Source organism: Calidris pugnax, unplaced genomic scaffold, assembly GCF_001431845.1.
Source record: "Calidris pugnax isolate Ruff unplaced genomic scaffold, ASM143184v1 scaffold133, whole genome shotgun sequence".
In the NCBI taxonomy this organism is placed as follows: Eukaryota; Metazoa; Chordata; class Aves; order Charadriiformes; family Scolopacidae; genus Calidris; species Calidris pugnax.
This window is the reverse complement of record NW_015090977.1, coordinates 1451254-1476554: the sequence shown is the minus strand read 5'-3', so window position 1 is coordinate 1476554 and position 25301 is coordinate 1451254. Positions and strand designations below refer to the sequence as shown.

The 25301-nt window shown below is 38.6% G+C and overlaps 1 protein-coding gene across 2 annotated transcripts in view; it reads right to left on the bottom strand.

The window, feature by feature from the left end:
- Positions 1-3416: 3416 nt before the first annotated feature.
- Positions 3417-25301, bottom strand: part of NCOR1 (nuclear receptor corepressor 1) — a 66457-nt gene continuing 44572 nt past the window's right edge. For both annotated transcript variants that reach the window (XM_014953134.1, XM_014953135.1), the window contains exons 21-47: positions 24239-24368; positions 23764-23959; positions 21953-22126; positions 20867-21027; positions 20367-20487; positions 20163-20264; positions 19564-19661; positions 18337-18505; positions 17637-17777; positions 15939-16022; positions 15157-15413; positions 14667-15027; positions 13928-14152; positions 12958-13167; positions 12327-12476; positions 11607-11780; positions 11017-11182; positions 10259-10755; positions 9675-9803; positions 8977-9134; positions 8494-8717; positions 7931-8068; positions 7236-7378; positions 5918-5971; positions 4610-4831; positions 3868-4050; positions 3417-3643 (exon numbers count right to left, since the gene is read on the bottom strand). In XM_014953134.1, coding sequence (XP_014808620.1) covers positions 3456-3643; positions 3868-4050; positions 4610-4831; positions 5918-5971; positions 7236-7378; positions 7931-8068; positions 8494-8717; positions 8977-9134; positions 9675-9803; positions 10259-10755; positions 11017-11182; positions 11607-11780; positions 12327-12476; positions 12958-13167; positions 13928-14152; positions 14667-15027; positions 15157-15413; positions 15939-16022; positions 17637-17777; positions 18337-18505; positions 19564-19661; positions 20163-20264; positions 20367-20487; positions 20867-21027; positions 21953-22126; positions 23764-23959; positions 24239-24368 — 4855 coding nt within the window. In that variant the 3' untranslated portion in view covers positions 3417-3455. The remainder of the gene's footprint in view (positions 3644-3867; positions 4051-4609; positions 4832-5917; positions 5972-7235; positions 7379-7930; positions 8069-8493; positions 8718-8976; positions 9135-9674; positions 9804-10258; positions 10756-11016; positions 11183-11606; positions 11781-12326; positions 12477-12957; positions 13168-13927; positions 14153-14666; positions 15028-15156; positions 15414-15938; positions 16023-17636; positions 17778-18336; positions 18506-19563; positions 19662-20162; positions 20265-20366; positions 20488-20866; positions 21028-21952; positions 22127-23763; positions 23960-24238; positions 24369-25301) is intronic.

Sequence of the window (25301 nt, the reverse complement as noted above, 5' to 3'; positions counted from 1 at the left end):
TACGACCAGCCTGTTTATGCAACACAATTTTTCAGTTCTGCCCTGCAGGGAAGCCTAATGCTAAAGACAAAGCAGAATTAAAGCAGAAGTTATCGAATCCCTGTTTAGCCAGGACGGTAGAACTAACTGCAATTCCATCGATACCAAGCATTATTTTAACCTCTCTTTTGTAAGAGTTGGTACAAAGCATTACGGTTAATTGCATCATTATTAGTTTACTTACAGTACCATTAGTGGCTTCAGCTCTCCTTAATTTTGAGCTAAGAAGAGACACATGGGTTTTCTAGAGCAGCTGTTCATTGAAGCTGGAAAAAACTGAAGTCACACACAGAGCTTTGTTCTCCACAGGTGAGGAAGTGGAAATACGGATGTTACAGGCACACTTGTACTAATGAAAAGGCTCTAATACATTATAGCCAATTAAAGTTCTGGGTTTGGGTTTTTAAGTTTGGTTTTTAAGTGGCCAACCTGAGACACTCCAGCAGCGCTAACGGGGAACCCTGCAGCACCCCCCTAAGGGAAGCGTTTTGCCTGTTCTCAGGAACATAGCTTGATGCTGCGAAACAAGAGGGAGACACAGGAAAAGCAAATGGAGAACTGATCCCCTTTATTGATTGGTCTGAATCCAGAAGTCACTGTCTACTGAAGACATTGTGTGGAAAAAAAAAAAAAAGAGTTTTATGATGCATGGGTTTTTCAAGTCTTAAATGATTTCATATCAGAATCACGAAACATATCAAGATGAAAGCATTGTGAAAGCGCTGATCAGAAATCAGTTAAAAATCTGTAGTAAACTACACTTTGTAAACATGATTTACAAACACCTCCCTGTTTGAAACAGGTCAGATGTAATTCCATACTTGAAGATTACTGGAATTGTGGTAAACCCTAACTTAGGCTCTGGAGAGGTTTTTACACTGGAGAAGTTAAAACTCGGATAACAAACAAAAAAAGCAGCAACATTTTATGTGCAAATGCCACTCAAGCTGTATCTTAGGAGAAAGTGACTATCCTACCTTGGATATCTTGCTGCTGCAGCAGCAATAACATGAAGCTTTGCAATGAACATGCTATACTTACTGTACAGTTAGCAAAGACATTTGTCTGTACATGCCTCTTTCACGTTGTATTTGTTACACTAAAAAGTGAGAACAAGTGAGTTTCAGAATGGAACTTCACTCTCCACTCCAAATTCAAATCTACAAAAAGGGCAGAGCAACTTGGTTTCCAGTATATGTTGCTGTGGGAACAAAAAAGTTAAAAGAAGAGCACAGGTCTACAAACAGGATGAAAACGTCACTACTTCAAGCCAGAAGGGTAAAGGATGGGAGGGTGAGAAAAATCTTTCTTAGAGAAAGGCTGCAAGGAGATTTAAGCCTGCCAACTCATCTACGCTGATGCAGGGTTTAAAAAAAAAGTAGCAAAATAATTACGTATTTGCAACACAGTGTCAAGTTTCCAAATGAGTTCCTTTGGATTTTTTTTTTTTTTTCTTGCTTTCCCACACTTAGGGCAAAAAGGCTTTCCTCTAAAGTACTCAAAGTAAATTTGCTATTGTTGATAATTGGTATTGGTCAATTTGCTATTTGGGCTTCTTCCTGTTTGTAACTGGACCATGACCGTCCCTCCGTAAGATGGAGCTTACACGGCGTGAGGTTACACAGCTGCATCATACCTTCCAGACAACGCATCGCACATACAGTGTAAATTAAAAATATCTTGACTGGAAAATAACTTCAAGGCAAAGACTCTGTTCATCAATGAGATGCAAAAGCAGTTTGGAATCTGACAGACCACGCCGCCACCCCCCCCCAAATCAGTGCTATCTGTAAATCAGTCCTTCTACCCCGGAAGATTTAAATTCACTTCCTGAGGTCAGTGCAGCAAAAAAAAAATAAGATGCTTTTGAAGATGGATGTCAGAACACCCTGTGATACCACTAACCAGATGTATGTATACATGAGCTACAACCATTATCATAGCAGGCATTGATAGATGAATGATTAAGGAGAGTCTCCTAGTACCATATACAATTCAAAAATAAAAATAAAAATCACCCTAACAAGTATTGCACACTTTAGGAGTTAAGCCAAGCATTTGTCAGGACTTCCACCAAAAGCTTGCTTACGTGGCTAGGGACTGGGATGGGGATGCAGACTTTAAAATAATTATTACATAAAGATTTTAAAACCAGACTGGAGGAAGGTAAAAAGTACCTATTTGAAACTGGTTCTAACAGTAGCCAAGTAGTTGACTTGTGTGTTGCTCAATTATTCTATAAAAGCCGTTTTGTTTTATTTGGACGTGGGATGTAGAGGTTTTTCTTCTTAAAGGATTTATCAACCCGCCCAGAGCCTCTCTTCAGATAAGCCATTTGCCGTGGTTAAATATGACAGTAAAATTTAGTAGCCTGTTCTGACTGCATACAATGCAGAAACAGAGAGCACTAAGATAGGCTTTTGGGGCACAGTTAAAATTCCCAGTGTGCATAACAGTGAGGTATGCCTCCAGAAGCTGTTCTTTTTGTATTTTTCTCCTTTTAAAAATGAACCATAACATACCCATGCAATAATAATTTCTGCAGTGTTGCTAAATAAAACCAACTGCACCAAAAATTTACAATGTGGCAGAATTTAAAATTCAAAAGAAATATATCATCTTATTCCAGCGAACCGGACTATGTTAATGTACAGAATTATTAAGGGGTCAGTCTTAAAAATCAACATTTTCACAAGAGCTTGAACACCACTGAGAAAGTGTGTCTAGGGGAAAAAAAAAAATGATATAAAAGCACAATGCCTGCAAGAAGTGGCACGGCATTTAATGGGCAATGACGCTAGGCTGGTTGGGAGGCTGGGGTTATGGTTAGGCGAGGCTGGTAGGGAGGCTAGGGTTATGAAGAGTACTCTACACTGGAGAAAATGCTTAAAAAAAATTACAAAATGACCCCCAAAGTTTAGGCAATGATTTGAACATAAGTACACCAGATACTATAGCAAGGGAAAAAACACTGCAAAAAGTACTCTCTATTTACAGAAGAATGATTTAAAGACGTTATGGTTTTCTTTACAAATAGATGTAGAACAGGAATAGTCCACATTTTTAAAAACTCTTTACATATTTATCTTTAGTGAGTCAACCTTCTCGATCACAATCCTCCAACACACAGCCTGTGCAGAAGGCATTTAACGGACTCTCCATCAATTCTTCATTGTGTGGCCCTTGCTCTCTTGGAAAGTCTCTGTGGGCACAAGTCAAAAATAGATTTCTTTTTTTGACCCGCAAATTAAAAAAAAAAAAAAAAAAAAAAAAAAAAAAAAAAAAAAATACTGAATAAAATCAGCATTTTTAAGACAAATATGCAGGTCAGTATTTGTGTTAGTTTGGGTGAACTTAAACGCAAAAAAAAAAAAAAAAAAAAAAAAAAAAGAAAAGAAAAGAAAAGTCTGCATAGTTCAGTCATCACTGTCAGACAGAGTCTCGTATTGTGCTGAAAGCAGTGGTGCAGGCTCTCGCTCCCATATCCTGTTCTGTTGGTGAGTGGTTGCTTGGCTCATGGACGGTGGGGCACACGCGATGGATGTTGGCGGTGTACTGCTCAGCATCCTCATCGTCAGCGGGTTGTAAGGAAACTGTGTTGAACCTGGATCAAAGAGAGTTTTTCTCCAAGTCAAAACCATGAGCTGTTCTGGGAGATCTCTATCTGAAAGATAGTCTGGCTTTTAGTTGTGATAATCAGCAGGAATTCTGTCACAGAAAATCCTTATATGCTGCAATTTTTTGACCAAGATCCCTGTATGTCTACACCTGACCTTTCTACAAATAGCACATGTAGTTTGTTAAGTTTGAAAGTGACCCGTTTCTCACCTGTTGATGAAGGCCTGTCTTCCCAGGCCCACACTGGAGTCTGTCTGTGATAGTCCCCTTCTGAATGTACAGATGAGACAGAAGAAGGTCTTTCGGTTCCCAAATATCCCTGTCCAGGAATTGGAGACTTAGACTTCCTGTTATTTGACTTGCCAATGATCTTCTGCTTGCTGACTCCCCCTCCTGGAAACAGCAGAGACAGACTTTACAAAAAGGTTACACTGTGCTTTAGCCTATGATCCTGTGAATTATCATCTAAGAGCAAAGAGGAGTTTCACACTGGTGCCTCCTGGCACACTGAGTTACTGCAAATAGTGACTGCACAGGCCAGTCTCTAACACACTGCTGCTGGAAAATCCCTGCTCTCATCAGAACAGAGTTGTATTTCCATTTTTAGGCAGGGAGTTGTTTTCAGTTCAAGCCAGTTCCCACTGTCACGCGTTCTTTACAGGTGATCTACTACACGTGCATTTTCAAACCACTGAGAAGCCTCAGGTGTCCAGTGCACCCTGTTATCTCTTCCCCATTTCATCAGTGTTGTCATTGCCCAAGAAATAGGATAATGCTCCTGAAGTCACCAGCACCATTTTGAAAGCCGGGACTACTAGAAGGAATGGAAACACCATCTATGACTTCTGGAGGAAAGACAGTGATTTTCAATGACACCAAATTTATTCAATCCTTTAATTTGTTTTTTTTTTTCTTTAAGACCATGAAATATTTAGGAGCTGCAATACCTCACCTGAATTTGGTGATGGGTTGGCTTCTTCCCTACGCGTCTCGTTACTTGCTGATACTGCAGCACTGGAACTACCAGGTGCTACTGCAATGGACTGTGACATTACAACTCCATGTTCCTCACTCTTGTCATCAAAGTTTCCCATCAAAGCTTTCCTAATAATGTCTTCCAGACCCAGATTACTGGCAGGATCTGCAAAGGAATGACCCCTAGAACTGACTGCACCTGGGAGATAAAAGAAAACACACAGGGAAAGGTGGGAGGGAAGGCAAAAAATATATCTCAGAGAAATTACAAAGGGATATGGGGAAAGATTATAGGAAGAGGCAGAAAGGTGGGGGAAAAAGAAAAAACAAAGATGAGATTTTTTTTAAAATGCAAAGCTACATGCTCCAAAGCAGCTGACAATGGCCATGTTAGACCCACCAGCAAAAACTAGAGTTACAGCATTAGTGCCACTAAATGTCAGACTGTTTGCAAGAAGGTAAGTTTTACTTATTTTTTTTTTAATAGCAAAGGCAGCTGAGCATGCTGATTGTGATAGCTTATTAAGTAAAATCTGCTGCTATTATTCAGCTGTAAGAGAAGAGACCAAAAAAATACTACTTCTGCTTTGCCTTATGAAGTGTGATACATGGCAAATATTTATTCCAAAAGCTTGTCTTCCATCTAAATTAATGAAGATCAGTACTTCCTCCATATAAAAGACAGAAGCAGTGACCAGAAGGGTCAGCAACTGGCCAAAATCACCATGTAAAGCCAATCTGTAGCACAACTCAACATTCAGACTTGGCAGATCTTATGTCCCACATTTCAGTTCAATTCTCCACCTCACTCACCTCTTTAACACAGTAAAATTGTGGGTTATATCTAATTTCCCCACCTCATAAAAAGTTAGGGGGGTTATTAATTTATCATAGAAAAAATTATCAGTATTTTAAATACAATGGCTTATAAAGTAAATTACATTTGATGAACAAATAAGCTCACGTTTTGTTGAACTATACTGTATTTAAGTTAATTTAAGTGAGATGCTAACCAATTTCATTACTCCTGCCTCTGTGTAGGATTTGCAGAGCACACAAATAAAACATTATTGCCTAAGTTCCCATTTAAAATATTTTTTGAAACTTCCTTTGGTCATTTTGCTTTTTCCAAAGATACTGGAAACACATTTTCATGTAGGATGTTACTGTTGAAATTTTTATCATCATCCTCATTTACTGGACTCCCCAAAGCATATAAATTGAAGATATTGCATTAGTTTACTGTTTCTGAAACATACGTTGTTTGTTTTACGGAAAACCTTACCTGAGGTAGTGACTGCTGGCAAATTGAATATTTCAGTCCCTGGCTGAGCAGTTGCTGCAATTAAAGCACAACATTTAATTGAGTTTTCTAGTACTGATGATTGCTACAAGTCATCACCACTACTCCTAATGCACAAGGTATAATTACTTTGAACTATTTTCAATGTTCTGCTTTTTCTTTCTCAGTCTTCTAAGATGAACGTGCATCTACGTCTTCTCAGGAAAATGATCTACACAGAGTAAAAGTGTCTCATACATAGCTTTCTTTTAGAGATGTTACTTCAGGAAGCAGACTGACTTTTGGAAGTTTCACAATCTATGTACTTTGAAATGCAAAGCTGCATTTGATTTGCTAACTAGGTATTTTAACATATAAACCTTAAAAGGCTGAGTATTTGTATATATTAAAAAAATTAATGACAATAACTTTGAAGTGGCTAAACAGTCCCCATGCACGTACTATCTATATTATGTCCAATTTGAGAATAAAGATTTTTCAACTGTAACACTGAATTCAATATATAAATGAAAAGATTACTGGCAGCAATGGGAAATGTGTTTGTATGGCAAGCACACACACACATTTTCAGAGCAAAATCTACCGTGTGCGCAATGGAGATTAAATAAAAAAGAATACTTCAACCCTGACTGACACAGCCTTGTTTCTCTGAGTGAGATCAATTTGCTGCTCAATGCAAGACCATTCATTTTCAAATAAACACTTTCTATTTGGTATTGAATTTAACAGCTTAAACTCTTACTACTGATAATTTTGATACAAGTTCTGTTAAGGTTTCTAGGAGTAAACCGAAAATATGTCTAGTATCGTATTCCACCACGCCAGTATCCATTACTGAAACTAAATGAAAATATTTCTTTTTTAACAGCCATAATCATAAAGGCCAAGAAAACAGAAAACATACAGTTTGCCAAATATCCTTCCAAAAAGGAAAATTTATAATAGTTAATGTTGATATGAAGCAAACTACAGACACAAAGTTAAGTAGAATGTCAGGTTTCAACAACTCATTAATTATGTGGTTTTTCTGTAGTTTACAGAAACCTTTTCCATCTCTCAAATTAAACGTTAAAAAGCTTAAATGTGACAGTCCTACATACATCAGCATTAAAAATAATTTAAAAAAAATCTAACCATCTTTCAGTTCTTTGGTCATAAAGTATTATATATGTGTTTTATATTCATAGATTTATATTCATTCACATGTTATTTGAAACATGTTTAGGTTAGGACATCTGTGGATGGCAGTCACATAAAGCTTAAGCTGGCAAAATTCAATGAGAAGGCAAGTCCTGCATACCCATGTCAGAGTCACCTCCACCAGACGAGTTCAGCTTTCGAAATATCTCCTGCTTCTTGGATTTTACCATTGGTGAAGTGTTCTCAAGTTTGGTGAAAAACGAAGGCAGGTAGCTTATACTACCTGGCGAGCGAGAGTCAGTCCTGCCAAGACCAACATGTCAAAGAGAGAGAACATTTTTCAAGCTGTACACGCAAATCTTTCCAAAAGCAGTCAGGCAGAAACCAGCAACATTCATACCAGCTTTAGAACTCTTTCCTCAGCCTATTTTTTGGGGACTAGACAAATCTAGTGAGTCTCCAAGAACATCTGCTTTATCCAGGTAACAGGGTGTAAGATTCTATGGCTCACAGAAAAAGAGACCTTGTCATTGTCTGTGCTAGAGAGTGGTACAGAGATGATGCTCCTAAAATCATCTCAGGGATGCCCATTTCTCCCCTGCAACCCACACGCTGGCTGAAGTTTATGCTGCTTGCACCAAGAAACTTAAGACAGAACCACATACAGATGAGGTGTCACTCAGGCTTCCCAAAGCACATCCCAAGCAGCAAGTTTTGAATGCTAGTGCAAAAGGATCAACAATTAACAATTTGCCTGAGGTACCAGAGGAGGATGACTTAAACTGCTCTTTAATAAAGATAGTTTGCAGCACAAAGATCCAGAAGAATGTTGTTAAAATTCCAATTTATACACACCTCTGTTCAGTAGGCTCAGTTCTTTGGGAAAGCAAAAGAACACTTTCCTGTTTCTCATGTACAACCGGGACCTGAGGTGGTGAGATTGGCTCATAGGGCTCTGAAGAGACATGACTCCGCTCTGGAGATTTTCCAGGTCTACATCCATAATTCAGAGAGAGAGAAGTTACTCTTAATGCATGTAATGCAGCAGTTAGCACGTGTAATTACAGTTGCTACAGAACTACTGGTGTCTAGTTATATACATTACACGCTTTACTACGCTTGGCGATGTCAAAAAGATGACTTTGAATTGTCCATAATGACTCTGATAGGTTCTGTGTAATTAAACATCTTCATCCCTCTAAAGACTGGAAATTAAGCATAAGAAGTGAAGGGATAAAAGTTATATGCTACATTACGGAGCCAAGCGATTGTCAAAAACAGTACAAGACATTGCCTAAAAAAAGACCAAAAGACACCCCTACTTCTGCATCTACAACAAGATTACTGCGCTATTTTTTTTATAAATATCACATTTGGGCATCAATTAAATTTGCAGTTAAACTAAATATGTGCATTACCTTCCCCTGGACTTGTCAGAGAGATTTTCAGGTGACACTCTAGCACTGGGCCGCTGATGGTGGACAGACTGTGACTGTGACTCGGGGCTGTAGCGATTCGATGTCTTTGCCCGGGTAGAAACAGGCGCTGGAGCAGGGGTGGAATTCTGGAATGTAGTGGTGGGAGGTGGCAAAGAGGCCTGAGAAGCTGCTTGGTTTCTAGCAAAGTCTTGTGTAATAATTTGCTGATTGTGGCCAAAAAAAAAAATTAGAAAAGAGATCTTGGTCAGACATTGGCCAGAGCATACATATTCATGAAGTACTTAAATATGAGACCGATTGCAACAACAATGAAAAAAGAGATTATTTTAAGTTCAGACGCATTATTGTATAATATCCACAAGTAAAGCTAATAATAACAGAATTGCCATGTTCCAAAACATGTGTTTTCATCATCAAAATACGACTTTTCACATCTGGAAAGATGAATGCAAATAAACCTACACAGATGTGATCAGCAAGGGTGATAAGTCGATGGGTCCTGGGCACATGTGCCATCCCTTCTGCTTGGGAAGAGGGAGGCGGAGGCTGTTGGGGTGAAGGGGGTTCCTGTTGTGTCCTGTAGCGGTGAATCGGCCCCTCATATTGCCTGTTCGGGTCGTCTAGTTGAAGAAGAAAAGGCCACTCTGTTAAAATGGCATCACTGAAGCTTCAAGGTTTGAAAGTTCTGCGCTTACAAATTTAAAAGATGTGGTGTTTCTGCATTAGATTTTAGGTATCCCCTGTGATAACCACCTTTTCCCCCTTCACATACAGGCCCTACAATTTAAAATAGATAAATAAAGCTTCATTCCACAATGCAGGTGAATTTCAGTTCTTTTCTAACCTGAAAACCGTACTGTAATAGTTTGAGCTTTACTAATAGGTAAAAAAATGTAAGCATCAACACTGATAATTTTAAAGAATATATTGAAAATATATTTCTTATTAAATCAGCTACACTAACATAAAGGAGCTCTGTTTAAAGCCAAGTCTCAGTCATACATTTGCTTTAGATTTTCCTACAGATCACTACAACAACATACTTCCAACAGAAGTTTCTGAAAAGTTACAAGTGTTGTAAGCAGTTCCTTAAACTCCTGAGAAATTTTAACTTGATTATGAGTTCAGGGAGCTGGTAAACATAAGGAAGATAAACTTACTCTCTGCCTGGCTTGGTTTAGGTGTCTCTTGTTGATAGGGCTGTAGTTTTTCTTGAGTAGGTACAGGTGAATTTGCAGGACTGATCACCTCAATGGCATCTCCAGGAGCTTCATACCGGTGGGAGGATACTGAGTATCAAGCAAAGGTTGTGGAATAAGGTGTAAATATCACAGAAGATTTTTTTTGTTGCCTATATATAGCAACAGTACTGCTTCCACTAAAATGACACCAGTGAAATGAAAGGCAAATCACTGTCTTTTTCTCATGACAACCATGGTGGAACAAAGATTTCCATAAAGCAGTATTCCAATGCAGACAAAGGAATTTTAGGTTTCCTAACTTCTAATAATGCAAGTTTTAATATCCCGCATTTCACGTTGTAGCATAGAACCCAAAGCAAACAATTTTGATTTTGCAAGAATCTTTAGTCACTATACACAAAAACTGTATTTGCTTATGAGGCGTCTCTACTGTGCAGAGCTGAATTTTTTATCATTAAACACCAGAATAATTTCACAGCTTATTATCTCCCTAGAAGGCGAAGACAGACAGCAAAGAAGTAGATAGTTACTAAGATACGTACAACTACTGGAAGAATCTGAACTTTGAGAGCCCCTATCTCGTGCATCCTTGTCTGAAGCAATCTGTCGAGTGATGATCACATCTATGAAGTTAGCAGCAGTAATTGTAGTCTTTCCTCGAGTTCTCAGCTCTTCCTCGTACCTGGATTTCGGAGGAGGTCCTTTCTCTTTACCAGCCTCTGAATAGACTACTGATGAAGACTGTCCCTGGGACTTGCCACCAGAAAAATTTGCAGATGTATAGGGGCACTGGACAGGCCTCTTTTCTACCTCCAGTGTCTTCTGTTCCATCTGCTGCTGTTCAGTAACCACAGCTGACCGGCGTCCCAGATTCTCTTCTATCCTGGTTCCTTCGTGCTTGTTCTCTTTTGCTTTGGCAACTTCCATCTGAGGAGCAGAGGCTGCAGCATCCACCAGTGCTGCAAGGGCATCAGCAGCAGTATTGTAACGGGAAGCTGGCAACCCTTGAGTAATAGAGGGAGCTCCAGGGGTGAGCTGCCTGTTGGCAAACATGGAATATTCCGAATTATATCACAAGAAAAAAGAACTACAGCTATACCATGTGTACAACAAAGTAAAGCTTTTGTGACACTAATTTCTATCCAAACTGGACTGGGTGAAAATGAATTCCTGATAAACACTATCCAATTCCTTTTGAATTTATCTTCAGCTTGTAGTATTTTCCTCAGACTAAATGCAACTTTTAATAAGCTCAAATATTAGAACAGGTATCTCTGCAACAGTAACGTAGGAAACGTACATGATACGTAGCTGAGCAGCAGGGTCCAAAGGTGTGATGACACTTGTCCCATTGGTTCCTTGAAAAATACTAGGCCTTTGCTGCAGGATGTTTTCCTGGCTTCGAACTGAAGGAGACGGGGACCGAACGTATCCATGACTGCCAGGTCTGCCAGGCTGCTCTGTACCTGCAGAACACAGAGCAGAGGGGAACAAATAAAACACATATACAGATAACTCTTACAACAAGGCAGAACTATGTATCAATGCCATCTCCTCCACATCCTCTCTCAGTTGTCTCCGCTGCTTTAGATGTGACTGTATGTATTAAGGGTTTAATTGGCAGTATTCTGTTTACAATTATGTAAATGACATGCAAGTTGTGCTAGTGATAATTGGAATTCACACTGTTCCCTGGGTACTACATTGCAATGAGAGAAAGATCAAGAAGCCTGGTACTTGCTGAAGTTCCAATTACGACCAGAACTGCCAGGTAATAACCAAACTGTGTAATATGCTGTTAATAAGCTGCACGTTACCAACAGTGGCTATAGAAAATGAGCAGCTGCAGTCTACAAGACAATTGATCCAAATGTAGCCATGTGCACTCACCTGGTCGAAGATAAAGCTCAGTAGGGACTGAAGCTATTCTTTCCCTCTCTCGTTCTCGTTCTCGTTCCCGCTCTCGCTCCCGTTCCCTCTCCCTTTCCCGTTCCTTCTCCCTCTCCCTTTCCCGCTCCCTTTCAGCATTTGCAGCTGCAGAAGCTGCCAGATGTGTAGGGTGTCCTGGAAGATCCACAAGATAAAATGAAGCAGCAAAAAGAGATACTCAAGTTAAGCATAATTTGACATAAACACTTGCCAATATATTCTGCCATCCACTTGCAGCAAAATTTCTCAAATACATTTTCATTCCACTCAAGACTATCCACTTATCTAGGAAGACAAAAGCTTAACATACAGTGACAGTAGAAGGCTCAATAGCTTTTTACTAAAGTGGTTTCTATAGTTAGAAACTAGACAGCTTATAGACCCAAATTCCAGACTTCAAGACATGTAATAAGAGGTTGGCAAAATCATAATCAAACGACTATAAATAAAGACCTGACAGAATGAGGCAAATTCTGAATGTGTCAGTGCTCCTTCAGCTGCTAATGTAATTAACGAAGGATATCATTAAGAAAACCTTTACTATCCAAGTGAGAAGTGCATACAAAAAGCATCACCTGAGAAAATATCAAAAGGTGACATTAATGAAAGCTAAATAAAGATGGTGAATTAACTCAGCATGTCAGACAACTAGAGACATCACCAAATTGTAAGAGCTCTCACCTGGTGACAGAGAAGCAGGATTGTAAGGCCTGGGAGGGAACGTGAGCTGGGTACCAGGGATATAAGTGATTCTCTCCATGGGTGGTGTGCTTGTTCCTCCGGGATGAGGCACTAAGATAGTGGGAGGCATGTTGTTCAGGTCAATAATTCCTGTTCAGAGATGACACATGTAAGAATGGCCATTCACGGACAGACCAATGGTCGACTCATTATATATTCTCTTCATTGACAACAGCCAGCAGTGAACATGTTTAGCAGAAACAAATATAAGAATAAGGCAAGTGCAGAACTATATTCCAGCTGGTTATACTCTTTTAGATCTGGAAATCAGCAATTTAGAAACATACTAAGTCAGAATTTGTATTTCTAGCACTCCCACTAATTGTTTCTTGAACATTAATAAGCCTTAGAGCCTTCCCTTTAACGATACTGATTACACATGGTTTTCCTTTATATCCAAAGAAGCAAGTTGGATGTATAACAACTCATTTGCAAACACACCTAAACATATGCACTTGTATGCATGTATCCCTCCATAAACACAAATATTTATAAATAGCAATGAAACAAACAAACCACACTGCACATCCAAAACACACTTTAAAGAACATCAGAAAACACACAGACGTACCTCTTGCTCCCGCATACGGGAGAGCTAACGTTTGCTCTCTGGGAGATAATCCTCTCGTTACATCAGGACGTAAATTGACTTGCATCTGCTGTGAGGTAATGTAGTCATTCAGGATTGTCTGTCGGGTATTCTCCATCGCGTAAAGCTGATACTGACTTGGGTAACCCGGGGTGGGCGAGAGCTGCCTTTGGAACAGGTAAGCAGCAGCAGCTGAGGGTGGAGGGGAAAAAAAACCAGAAAAAGGAAGATTAAGGAAGCAGCATGGGTCATATTGAAATAATGAATGTTTCAGATGTTTATATAGCTTCAATAAAGTGCTATCAATTCTCTCTAGCCAGTAACAAGTGAATTAAATCATCATTTTAATGCTGATATTTTATTGAATTTATGCACTGGATACAGACAGAAAAAGCTAACTAATCCAGATTGGAGATATGCATTAGAGAAGAGACTTGATTAAAAATATAAATCCTGAAGTTTTCCAAATGTAAAGAAGGTTAAAACACCTCACAGAAGAGGACTGATGGATAGGTTAAAAGGAAGTCTACTGTATTTAATATCACCAGGGATAAACTGATAATCCCTCAGTAAGAATGAATCAGTCCTTAACAGAGGGGTCCTGATTACACTTTTATTCTATAGCATCTTCCACATCCTTCTTTAAATAGCTTTCCTGAAAGCCTATAGTATATTTCACAAATATTATTTTAAAATACTGTCTGAATTTTTTAACAAAACAGAAGCAAATCTGGCAGCTTCTAAAAGAGACTTACAGTATTATACAATAATATTTTAATAAGTTTCATAGCTAGACATTAAACCCCCCTCTAAACTGAAATCAAACAGCAACAGAGTGTGTATATATCCTCTTATAAATGGCCATCTATAATTGCTTTTTAAAGGTATCTTTTCTGTGCATCAAAACATACAATATTTCTAAAACTAAAAAACAGAACACAGACATACTTACCAGGATCCAGAGCCCTGTGAAATGGCATAGCAGGATCTAAATGAGGAGGGAGGTGACTCCTATAGACTTCAGGAGTTGCTCCTCTGTGATGAGGGTCAAAAGGACTGTGAGTCACTACGGGATCGACCCCTGGGACTGGAGATTTTGCTGGCACACTCTCCCTCTGTGTTGGAGTAAGTGTGTTTTTTCTTTCGTGATTTGCTGACTTCCCAGAAGATATTCCAGCTAAAACCAATGAAAAACCCAAATTAATGAAATGCATATTTTCCAATAGAAAATTCAGCTGTAAGTATACACCAGCTCCCAAGTAACGTTCTAAAGGATTCTGCAAACTGATACAGTAAGCCACAGAGAATGTTTAGTATCACAAACTCTTTCTGGTGAAAAATATAAATCCTAAAACTAAGATTGCTTGCACTTCACCATATTACCTTCCTCATCTAGATACCTCTGTAATTTAGGAATAGCTTCTGCCCTCAAAACACTTTCAATGTGATCCATAATCAAATGCAAATTGAGATGGAATTGCCTTCCCACCTCCACGTTACAATACAGCAGATTTTCATTTTCTTATGTCAAGTAACAGCTTACAGCCTTCTAAAATTCCTTCTAGCCACCCTCCAAACTGAGAGAAGAATTAAAAAAAAATAATATAACGGATTACAAAAACCAGTTTAAACGTAAGCTTAAAATTAAATTATTAAAACTTCTTGTCTTACTCTGGATAAGAATAACATACCCTCACTAACTCTATTCATCATAGGTGAACTCCGGGACATTGGACTCTGATAATTCACAGGTGTCCTCCGAGCATTGGTATCATCATAAATCCCAGGGCTCAGCTGTGATTTGGGAGTTTCATGAAGAGTTGACCTGAGAACAGAGGGACCAGAGCTGACTACTGATGTGTGACGGGAACGTACTGCATCCCCGGTCTTCACATCTTCATATTTTCCTCGCTCCACCACCTTCACGTTTTCTGGCACCATTTCCAGCTGGGGCATTCCACGGGGTAACTTGCTTGGTCCAGTGATTAAAGATTTTACATTATGTTTGATGGCAGACTGGCCAGAGTTGCTTTCATATTTTATGGGTGTGCCCTGAAAAGGAAAAAAAGCTCAGGTTAGGTTATCCTGCCAACGTTTCATTCCCATCATTCCCAACCTGAAATGATTCACTACTGAGTCTGTAAAGCAACTGCATAAATCCAGTACTGCTTTTTAATTTACCTGAGATATGGAGCCTTCTATGATTGGCCTGGTCGTCTGCACCATTTCAGGAGTCTTGCGACTCTCCTGGCTTAATAGGTCCTGTCTTGGGATTTCATGGATGGAACGACCCATTTCTTTTATAGTAGTGACTCCATCATACGGTTTCCCCTTCGTAATGGCTCCTTCAAACGTCCTGATGGGAGGTGACTCTCTCTTAATCTGTTTAGGGTATTTCAAGCCTTCTTCAAAACTTTCAGCTGTTGCTCTTGGTGTGCCTTTTATAGAAAGAAAGAATCACATTATTGGTATTAATAATTACCAAGTCTCTTTTTTCATAAACAGAGTAACCAACTACATGGCGTAATACAGGAACTTTGGTTTGCTACAGTCAACAATAATATATTCTGAGACTAAAAACTTGCCACAAAGATAATACTGAACAAATATTTCATCTATTATTGAAAGCCAAATAATCCCAAGTTATTTCAGTGAAATAAAGGAAATAACGTAACATCTTCAGAGGTCTGGGGAATTGTTACCGTTCATTAAAAAAATGCTAATTATCAAGTATTCATATTTATTAAAGGCTGTATTCCAAAAAGAAATAAAATTCTATGTTTACACACTAGCTTTGTATACAGCATATCAGAAAGCTGCTGATTTATGCTCTGAAAAAATGTTTAATAAAGTAAGTTCCACCTTTAACACAGCTACCGTTGTTAATAACAGTTTTGAGGTTCAGAAATCCAGATTTTTGAGGATCTAATTAGTGCTTGCCTTCAAAACTTGCACTACTTTACCTTGCATTATAGAGCCAGACAACACTGTTCTCTCTTTTAGTTCAGCATGTGGGCTTCCCCTAGGCAGTGCACGGCATATTAAACCTAAAATTAAAATGAACATAATTTAGAGAATTAAACAAGTGTTCAAAAAAAACAGCCCAAAAGAACAGAAGCTCTCCCCCTCCTTACATTACAGATAGTATCTGTATCATACTAGTGCCCAGAGGGCCTGGCCTCACTGTGCCAGGCATTGTATCAACATGTTATAAACACCATCCTGCCCTAAAAAAATACCTCTCAGTTCACGTATTCATGCTATTATGTTGTTGCAAGTTTTAACATATTTAAAAAACACAAGGTATTTTTTATAATTAAGCTTAACTTTTGTCCCAAAAGCAGTCACTACTTCTCTTACACTTCACCTTCCTTACCTAGTAAAGAAAGGTGTTCACAATGGGAAGTGGAATAAAAAGAAAAAACTATCCCAAAACATATCTCCAAATTAATTGAAGTTCAAACTGAATCATCTGGGAAGAGTTGAATTTACTGTTCCTACAGTAGTAATCTAAATCAAACCCCAAAGAACTCATTATTTTCCATAGTTTAAGGACAGAAAATGTGTCAGTGATGAGATAAGAGCACAAAAAGCATTGGAGCAGCTTCTCATATGCCCAAAGAGCCCAGCAACGAGCCAAATGTATCAGAAATTGAAAGACAATGCTGAATTTCTATATAGAGTCTAGAAACCTCTTATTCATATTGTTCCACCTGATGGAAATATATAGAAAATAGCCTTTAAGGGCTACCCAAAGCTGGGACAAAATGCACTTAGAATCATAGAATTGTCTAGGTTGGAAGGGACATTTAAGATCATCTAGTCCAACCATCAACTTAACTCTGATAAAAACCATCATCACTAAACCATGTCACAAACCACTATGTTAATCTGTCTTTTAAATACCTCCAGGGATGGTGCCTCAACCACTTCCCTGGGCAGCCCGTTCCAATGCTTAATAACCCTTTCAGTGTAAAAATTTTTCCTAATATCCAATCTGAACCTCCCCTGGTGCAACTTGAGGCCATAAACTTATGGAGTAAGACCCCATAGTTTAGGCACGAAACATTTTATTTTGTTTGAGTTTTTTAAAAACAATCAGAAAAGTTCTAAAATGGCCTGACTTGACCTTTGTGGGCTTAGTTTGATTACAGTTTATTAAATCAAAATAATGGCAGGGATGCCCTGAGGCAGGATATGGCAGCTGTGCGAGTCCTCTGCTTGGCCTAATTTTGGAGGTTTATTGCAGGAATGCAAAAGGTCACAGCAGCATGTTACTGTGCCACGGTCCACACCAGTATTTAAGTGAATGGGTATCTCCATGGAGTCCCCACTGTAGGACTCAGGGCTGTTTGAGCCCTGCAACAACCCTCTGGGACTGTGAAGAGTCAGTTCTGTGTGTCAGGTCTCCTGAGAGGCCAGCAGAACTACCTGCAGTTATGGGAAGGCACCAGCAAAACAATAAAGAAAAGAGGCACCTACTCCAGTTGTGTTTCCAGCATGTTTTAATTGTAGTGGTTACTATATGGATTTGGTTAGTAATACAAGACTTAAATCTAATTTCACTTTTAGTCTGCTCATTAAAATAACTCTAAATACTCTTAGCTTAATGCAAAAGGTTTGGCTAAAACACAAAACACCTTGAAAGCAGCTATTTTTACCTTCCAGTGGTGCTGACACTGGAGACTCCCGCATTGACATTCCTTGCTTTATATTTCCTTCCATTGTGTCATAGCTTCTCTTCAAACCAATTTCATGAGCAGTTCTTGGACTCCTTGTTCCTTCACGAACATTTTTAATAGCTGGAAAAATTTACAAGAGCACGGTTAGGAAAATGGACATTAAAAAAAAAAGACACATGGGCATTACGTTTAACGAGACCAGAGGTCATTAATACTTCAACAACACAACTTCAACATAATATCATAACATTAAATCTCAGCCTTAAACAGATATTTTATGGTTTATTAAAAATACATTTGTTCAAACAGTTATTTATCAGTATTTCAATTGAAGCTCAAAGTTAACTTATGCATTTCTTTTGATTTTAATACAGATCATTTTAATGTTCAACCTTTCAAAATAAAAATATTCTATGCCAAATTGGAAATAAATGGCACAGAAATTAAATAGTTAAACTACACTTTAAATACATAGTACAGGAGACTCTTCAGAACACAGGCACAATTTCTGGATTATTTTAATTCTCATGCCCTCAAACCCATGTGTAGGTCAATGCTCCCCCAGATGACACCCCAGTGACTGGGGTTTACGCCTGTCCACTTGGGAGCAGCTACAGATTATAAACACACAACCTGCTGCAGCCTTGACTTTGATCAGGTAGAATATACAAATACTCACTATCGTAAGATAAAATATGCCCACTTTTGCCTTCATAGATAACATGGCCTTTGGCTGAAGCTTCCTCTCTGCACTTCTCTGGGCTGCTGTCTTCTGTAGCCAGCCGGGTGATAGTCCCCTTCAGCAACGCATCAGCCGCTATACCAGACTGGGACAGAGCTGGGGTACCCTGCGTTTAAAGCAATCAAATGTAATTCAGAACATGGGGATTTATTTAAGAGAATAGGGAGCAGTGGAGGGGGGAAAAAAAAACCCAACAAAAAAAACACCAATCCCAAAACCCACAACATTTTTTAGATCTGGAAAACCGATTACTGTATTAAACTGTGTAGCTTAAACTTCCGCCTCTAATATTAGACATTTAACCTAAATATTTGTAAGATTATTAGTAAGCAGTTTGCCTCCTTGTTAAAAAATATGGAAAGAAGAATAGGGAGTACAATAAGAAGTATTTCATGACGTATAACATGTAGTGGAAGGGGGGAAAAAAAAACCCAACAAAAAAAACACCAATCCCAAAACCCACAACATTTTTTAGATCTGGAAAACCGATTACTGTATTAAACTGTGTAGCTTAAACTTCCGCCTCTAATATTAGACATTTAACCTAAATATTTGTAAGATTATTAGTAAGCAGTTTGCCTCCTTGTTAAAAAATATGGAAAGAAGAATAGGGAGTACAATAAGAAGTATTTCATGACGTATAACATGTACCCTATAGTAACATTTAGGGGGAAGACAACATACACTACAAACTTAATGGTGCCATTAGGCTTTATTTCTATCCAAAGTAACGAAACCTCCCCTTCTCAGTGGAGATTTGTTACTATTGATCTCCATAACTAGAGATCCCAAACCAACCAAAACAGTGCATTTCAAAAATGATGAGACAAAAGGGCTTAATTTAACTTTTTGGATTTAAATAGCATCTGCACAAGACTGCTTACAGTTGATTTTAATATCTGAAAATCAGATGTGATGCTATTTTCACCAAAGGCTCTAGTGGTTTTATTTAAAAAACTTTAGACTCATATATGAAGATAAAATCATGGTAATGCTGACTTCAGCAATAGTGGAGTTTGACCATCTGATTGTATTAAAATTTCTTTTTTCAAGGCAGTTCCTACTATGTGGTATTAATTTACTTTTTCAGACATGCAAACACATTCAAAGTGATGGTTTAAATATGCTGGTTTGCTACAGCCTTCTCAGTAAGGGGAAAAATACCTGAGTTATGGAGCCTCTCAAAGAAGGAATGGTCTCAACAGAAACTTTATTGGTTGGTGTTCCTCGTGTTATACTTCCCTCCTGTATCGTTGTGGTACCTGGTTTGAAATAATAAGACACCATGATAAATAACAGAATAAAAAGAAGTAGCTACTCTATTTGAAATAATTAAAAACTCCAGTGAGAATGGTTAGTTTACCCTAAAGTACAGGGAAAAATTCAGTTTAGCAGCATTTGAGGCAGTTAGATTATTTCTTCTTTTAACATAGTCTTTTACAGACTAAAAGTCTTTTATAGCATTAATCCATGGTATTTCGTTGTTCTTATTTTTGATGTATTGGGCTATTTCACACGTACTGCTCTGTGTGTGCTCTAGTGAAGAACTGAATTTTGACACTGACGTGCCTTGAAACAAATGTTTTTAAGTGAGCCATGTGGACAGGAGGAGGTAGCTACAAACACACATGCCTCAGAAAATAGGGGGCAGATAATCATACAATATTCAAAAATTACAATTCAGCAGTTTGAGCTCTGGAAGTTAATTCTGTCAGCTTTCTCAGGCTCTGACAAACTCTCTTAATCTGTATGACTTTCTTTACCTCGAACCACGCTTTCATGTTGTGCCCTGACCAGGAGTCCCTCAGGCTGGGAATTCTGACTTCTGGGAGAGAATTCTTCTTGTTTGATATAGGGCAGGGAAGCTATACAGAAGAAGAAAAAGAAAACGTTTGTTAGGTTTTTTTCTTTAATTATAAGTCATTAAATAGCCCATATAAACCACACCTCAGCTTTTCTTTTCTTACCAGATTTGGCTGACTCCTGCTGCCTTGGCAGCCCAAGAGAGATAGAACCCACTGATGGCTTTGCCGTTTCTTGGGTGTAGGAAGCTTGACTATGGGATGTTAAGTAAGTGCCAGGTGTTCCCTAAAACAACAAATATATTATATGTTAATTCTTGTTTCTGGAATGAAGATTCACATCTATGTTTAAAGAAGAATTCTAATACTACTATGATCCTATCTCCAAATGCTACAGTATAACTGTGTAAAGTACCAAAGTGCAGAACACCACAGTTTGGAGATGCAGTTCACCTAAGCTGGACATACTCAACCATGCTCCTAGATATAAATTATTGCAATGTGTTCTATTTTCTAAGCTACACGCAATTCCTGGAGTTTTAGAGATGGTGTGTATAGGTCTTAAAAGTGTCAATGCTGTTAACGTTTGAGTACAAGATGTTGAAGGTTGGTGAAAGGGAGAAAAATTGATGTAAGCACAGATTTGCAAATAATAACTCTCTTACTTGTGAGATTGAGCCTCCCATGATGAAGGAAGGTTTTTCTGATGGCACACTTGTTTTGGAGGATGGAATGAGTGGTGGTGGTGGTCTGGTGGGTCTGGTTGTTGGAAGGCGGACTCCTTCGGGTATATTGGTTATTACTTGGTGAGGTGCTGGCTGGAGAACTTGGGGAAAAAATTGTACGTTAGTCTGTTTCAGCTCTTTGAATTGTTAGAGACAAGAAGAACAGAAATAGCACAGTTTATCTGACCATTTCTGGTGAGAACTGCCTCACAGTACCCGAAAGCTATCTAGCTGTATTTACAACTCTGAAATTCACTATGTCCAGGTATATGTTATGCACAGAAACTGAATGGAGAATATCTAACCTTGCACCAAAGTTCAAAAAGAAATAGTAAAAGCTGCACTGTAGAACTGCAGACTCTGAAAACTAAGCTTTTAAAAATAACAGCCCTGGGTACATTCAAGTTTTTTTGGTTGTTTTCCTGTTTTTAAAGAAAGTTCTTATTCTTTAAATGGAATGCAACTGAGTCAAGTATAATCTAAGTTTCCCTGATTTTGTCTTTCCTTAGCATGACATTGTACTCTGGAGGAAAAAGCAATAATCCAAGTTTCAGAATTAAGATTTGTCTATTATTTCACAGTTTTCTAAAATATTCAGACTATAATATTAAGCAATTACAGACAGAAATTAATGCAAAGATAGCAACTTTCTCTTTTCCTCAACTCTTCCCTTCATAAGAAAGGCCACCCATGAATATGATGGTATTTGTATTAAGCTGAAAAACTCAATGACTTCATCCCTACGCTGTTCTAATACTTTTCAGATCATCCTGTTTGCTTAATAAAATACATGTTGTGCAGCTGATGCAGCCATTAAGAACAAAAATACAACCTCACTGGAGCTAGAAAAATACCAAGCACTTACTTACATGCAGACACAGAAAACAATCTGTTTTCTTCTTTGTTAATTTTGTGAATTTGTTAATTTACCAAGTGTTTAGAGAATAATTTGATACTACGTCAAGTCACAGAAGTGACTTCCAAAGGCAAACTACATATTGCTATAACGTGCACCAAAATACTTACCTGGTGGGACACTATAGCGAGCTGCGTTCATGTCGGGCTGGGGGGAGGCTTTATTGACCTCTCTGGGAGACAGCCTGTAGGGTGATGCTGACCTGGTCGCCGTGTTCTGCACTTGTGCCTCCTGTTCCATCGCTCGCTTGACCTCAGCGTAAGGCATATAGGCCACCGGTTTTCCTGTGAAGGTTAAAGTTACCAGAAAGAAAAGAACCCTGGGTTAGAAATGAAAATCAAAAGGTCCACTTTACAACACAGTTTTAACAAAGGGCATACTCCAATGTCAGATGTCAGATGGTACAAATGTCTCAATTAAAAAGTAATATTAAGGTACAGCTTACTTTAATATGTCTTACACTTAATATGTCTTACACTTCTATATCTAAAGATTTGAAAACTCTCTCATACTTTCTATATGTGAAAAACAGTATCTGGATCCTTTAAGCCCTTTAAGTGAAAGCTCTACTATTGAAAAAGACTTCATTTAAGAAGATTCCTTTCCAAATCCTGTACATCAGCCAGGTTTACATGCAAGTTCAGCCAGACTTACATGCCAATCCCATGTTCCTTGTTTGCTTGCCCAGAGCAATTACAAATCCAATTTCAAACACTAATATTGCTCAATAATGGTGCTTAAAGGGAAAATATATTTTTACTGATTTTAGGAAATTAAAATTCAGTACCAGAACTTTAAAAATTCCTTTCCTTTGGCAATGCACAATTTAAGTATTTGAAATTACAAGCCAGAACAAGCCTACTGCAGCTGTGAAGTTACATGTTTAACCTTCATAGCCAAAGAAAGATGGGACTGGTCATCCCATAATAGCTTTCAAAAGGATATTTACCATTTTATTTCATGGTAAAGTATTGTGTAGTTGTCATAAGCCAATTCAGCAACAGGCCCTTTAGTTTGACAAGATGCCCCACGACACAGCAGCGTTTTGGCAGATACAATGCAAGGTTTTTAAAGACTCTGTGGACACTCTGCTACTCTCAGCAGCGGGTGGACAAGCTTCCTCTGCACAGTGTGTCTTAGGAAGCAGCTGCTGTAACGATCTGATGATATTTCAGCCTCTTCTAGTCTTTAGACTAAGACGTCCAGGCTTGTAGAACCCATTTACATTAACCATGTTATCCTTCCCTCAGTAACCACCTTGATTTTTGCTGGCAGAGACTTCACCTCACAACTTTCCCACACTTCTTAACACTGTACTGCCAATGCCAAGAGTTATTCAGGTAGTATTTCAGTTAAATGGTACTTCTAAGCAACCTCAGACTTTCCACCTAAAGAAGCAACTTCCAAAAACCCACAGACGTACCCTTCCCTCCACAAATCTACAAGCTCCCTTCTCACTATTTGAACAGGCTAAAACCCCACTTGTTTCTTTCATTTTACTTAGGTAAAAGTAATTAAGGTGAAGCGTTTTCATAACATAATTTAAAATTATTGTGCATATTAAACACAGAGTACTCAAGTTTCCAAGAACGTGACACTTTATGTTGCTAATACTGTGGAGACAACAGAAACAACATGCAAGAATATAAAACCTAAAAATGCAAAATTATGCAACTGTTAACATTCAGCACATCAGTCTCACTCAATTTCCCTGTTACAAAGTACAGTTGATGGACCTACTCCTTTCCTAGTACAGAAAGTTGAGGCAAAAGTTACACACTTAGTACAGAACTGGGCCTCCCATAGGATATGCTTTTCTGGCACAACCTCCCCACCCCAAGTCTTCTGCTAAACTGTTTCTAATTTGCCAGCTGGACATAAAATTCAGGGTTATTTCCATGACAGAGGTGAAAACGCCTACCTTCCCACTCAACGTTAGGGCTCTTGGAAGTGCCACAAGGGCTTACAGCGCTTCGATACTCCATATCCAGCTGCTCTTGCCTCTGGCGTTGCTCCTCCAGCAGCGCTGACTCGTGCATCGCTTTGATGTGCCGTTGGTAGAGCGCGTAACCACTCACCGGTGTCCCAACAGGAACAGTACAGGGACTGCAAGAAACCTGCCAGGAGAAGGTATCAACATCAGGCATCTTAATACAGGTAATTACTACAGAATTTTGCTCAATGCCTCCACCGCAGTGGCTGTAGTCTACGTATGAATGTTTCAAATGGTCCACACCTGTTTTTAAGCTGTTACTTGCATATTTGTTTGTACTTAACCCCTCAAAAGTGTTATAATAACAAAGCAAATAATACATTTCTTCGTTTGTTTCACAATTTTTTCCTGCTTTAGTGGTGCAGCAGATAGTCCTTCAAACATCACTTAAAACACTCCCTACCATAGGTGGTATGACAGCAGCTCGGTGGTGAAGTTGTTGTAGGTCCATCTGCCCTTGCTTTATTGTGGATGATACCAGTATTGACCCAGTGGGATTTAACAGTGAAGGCTTTGACTCTCTGCTGAAGATACTGGAAAAAGAGGCAGAAAGAAGGGAAAAATATCACCAAAATGATGACAATTAAACATCTTAAAAAAATTTACAGGCAAAAGTATGCCTTCCAACTTCAAAAAACTAACACATTTAACTCACTGGATAAATAGCTGAAAGATCAAAATCACACTGTGTACTGCAAGACTGCAATCTTCTTTAAAAGAATGTTTTGAAAAAAAATAGGAAACATTAGATAATATTTAGTCCACAGGAAATAAATAAGCAGTAGCGTATACCACAGACTACTTTCACATGGAGGGCTAATGTATTTGTGAAGTGGAAAGATGATGTCTGAAGAGGCAAGAAACACCATCAACTGCACTCCTCCAAAGAGCACACACAGAACAACGATATCGGATACTTTTGACATTTAACATCTATCCTTGGTACTGTGTGTATATTAAGACCACTGAGAGGGAGAGGACATTGGCTCTGGTACTATGCTACGGTTATGCAGGAATTACACCTGCAGAACACTAAAAAAGACTTCAAATATGAATCATCAGTGGTGTTATCCATCCCCCCCCAAAATTACAATTGTTCCAAAGACGTGCAGCATTGAGTATATAGGACTTTAAACAGACATATGGTTTATTCAGTGTTTAAGGCCAAGCTCCCAGGAACTAGAATTTGTGTGAAGACACTGTACACTCTGGAGAAAGAGGTCAACCATTTCTCAGGACACTTACCCATTAATTTAACACAATTCCCATTCTCTGAACAGATACCAAATAGCTTGATTTCCCTTATTCTCTTGCTTGCCAGGCAGTTGTGCTAGTCTGATACCTATCTAGTCAGTCTACCACCATGGAATTTTGCCTTACCCCTGCCTTAAAAGACCCTTCCTTTTGCTTTACATCAAAATTTTAAGTCAACATTTCTCCTTATTGTACTTCTAGCAAAGAGTCCT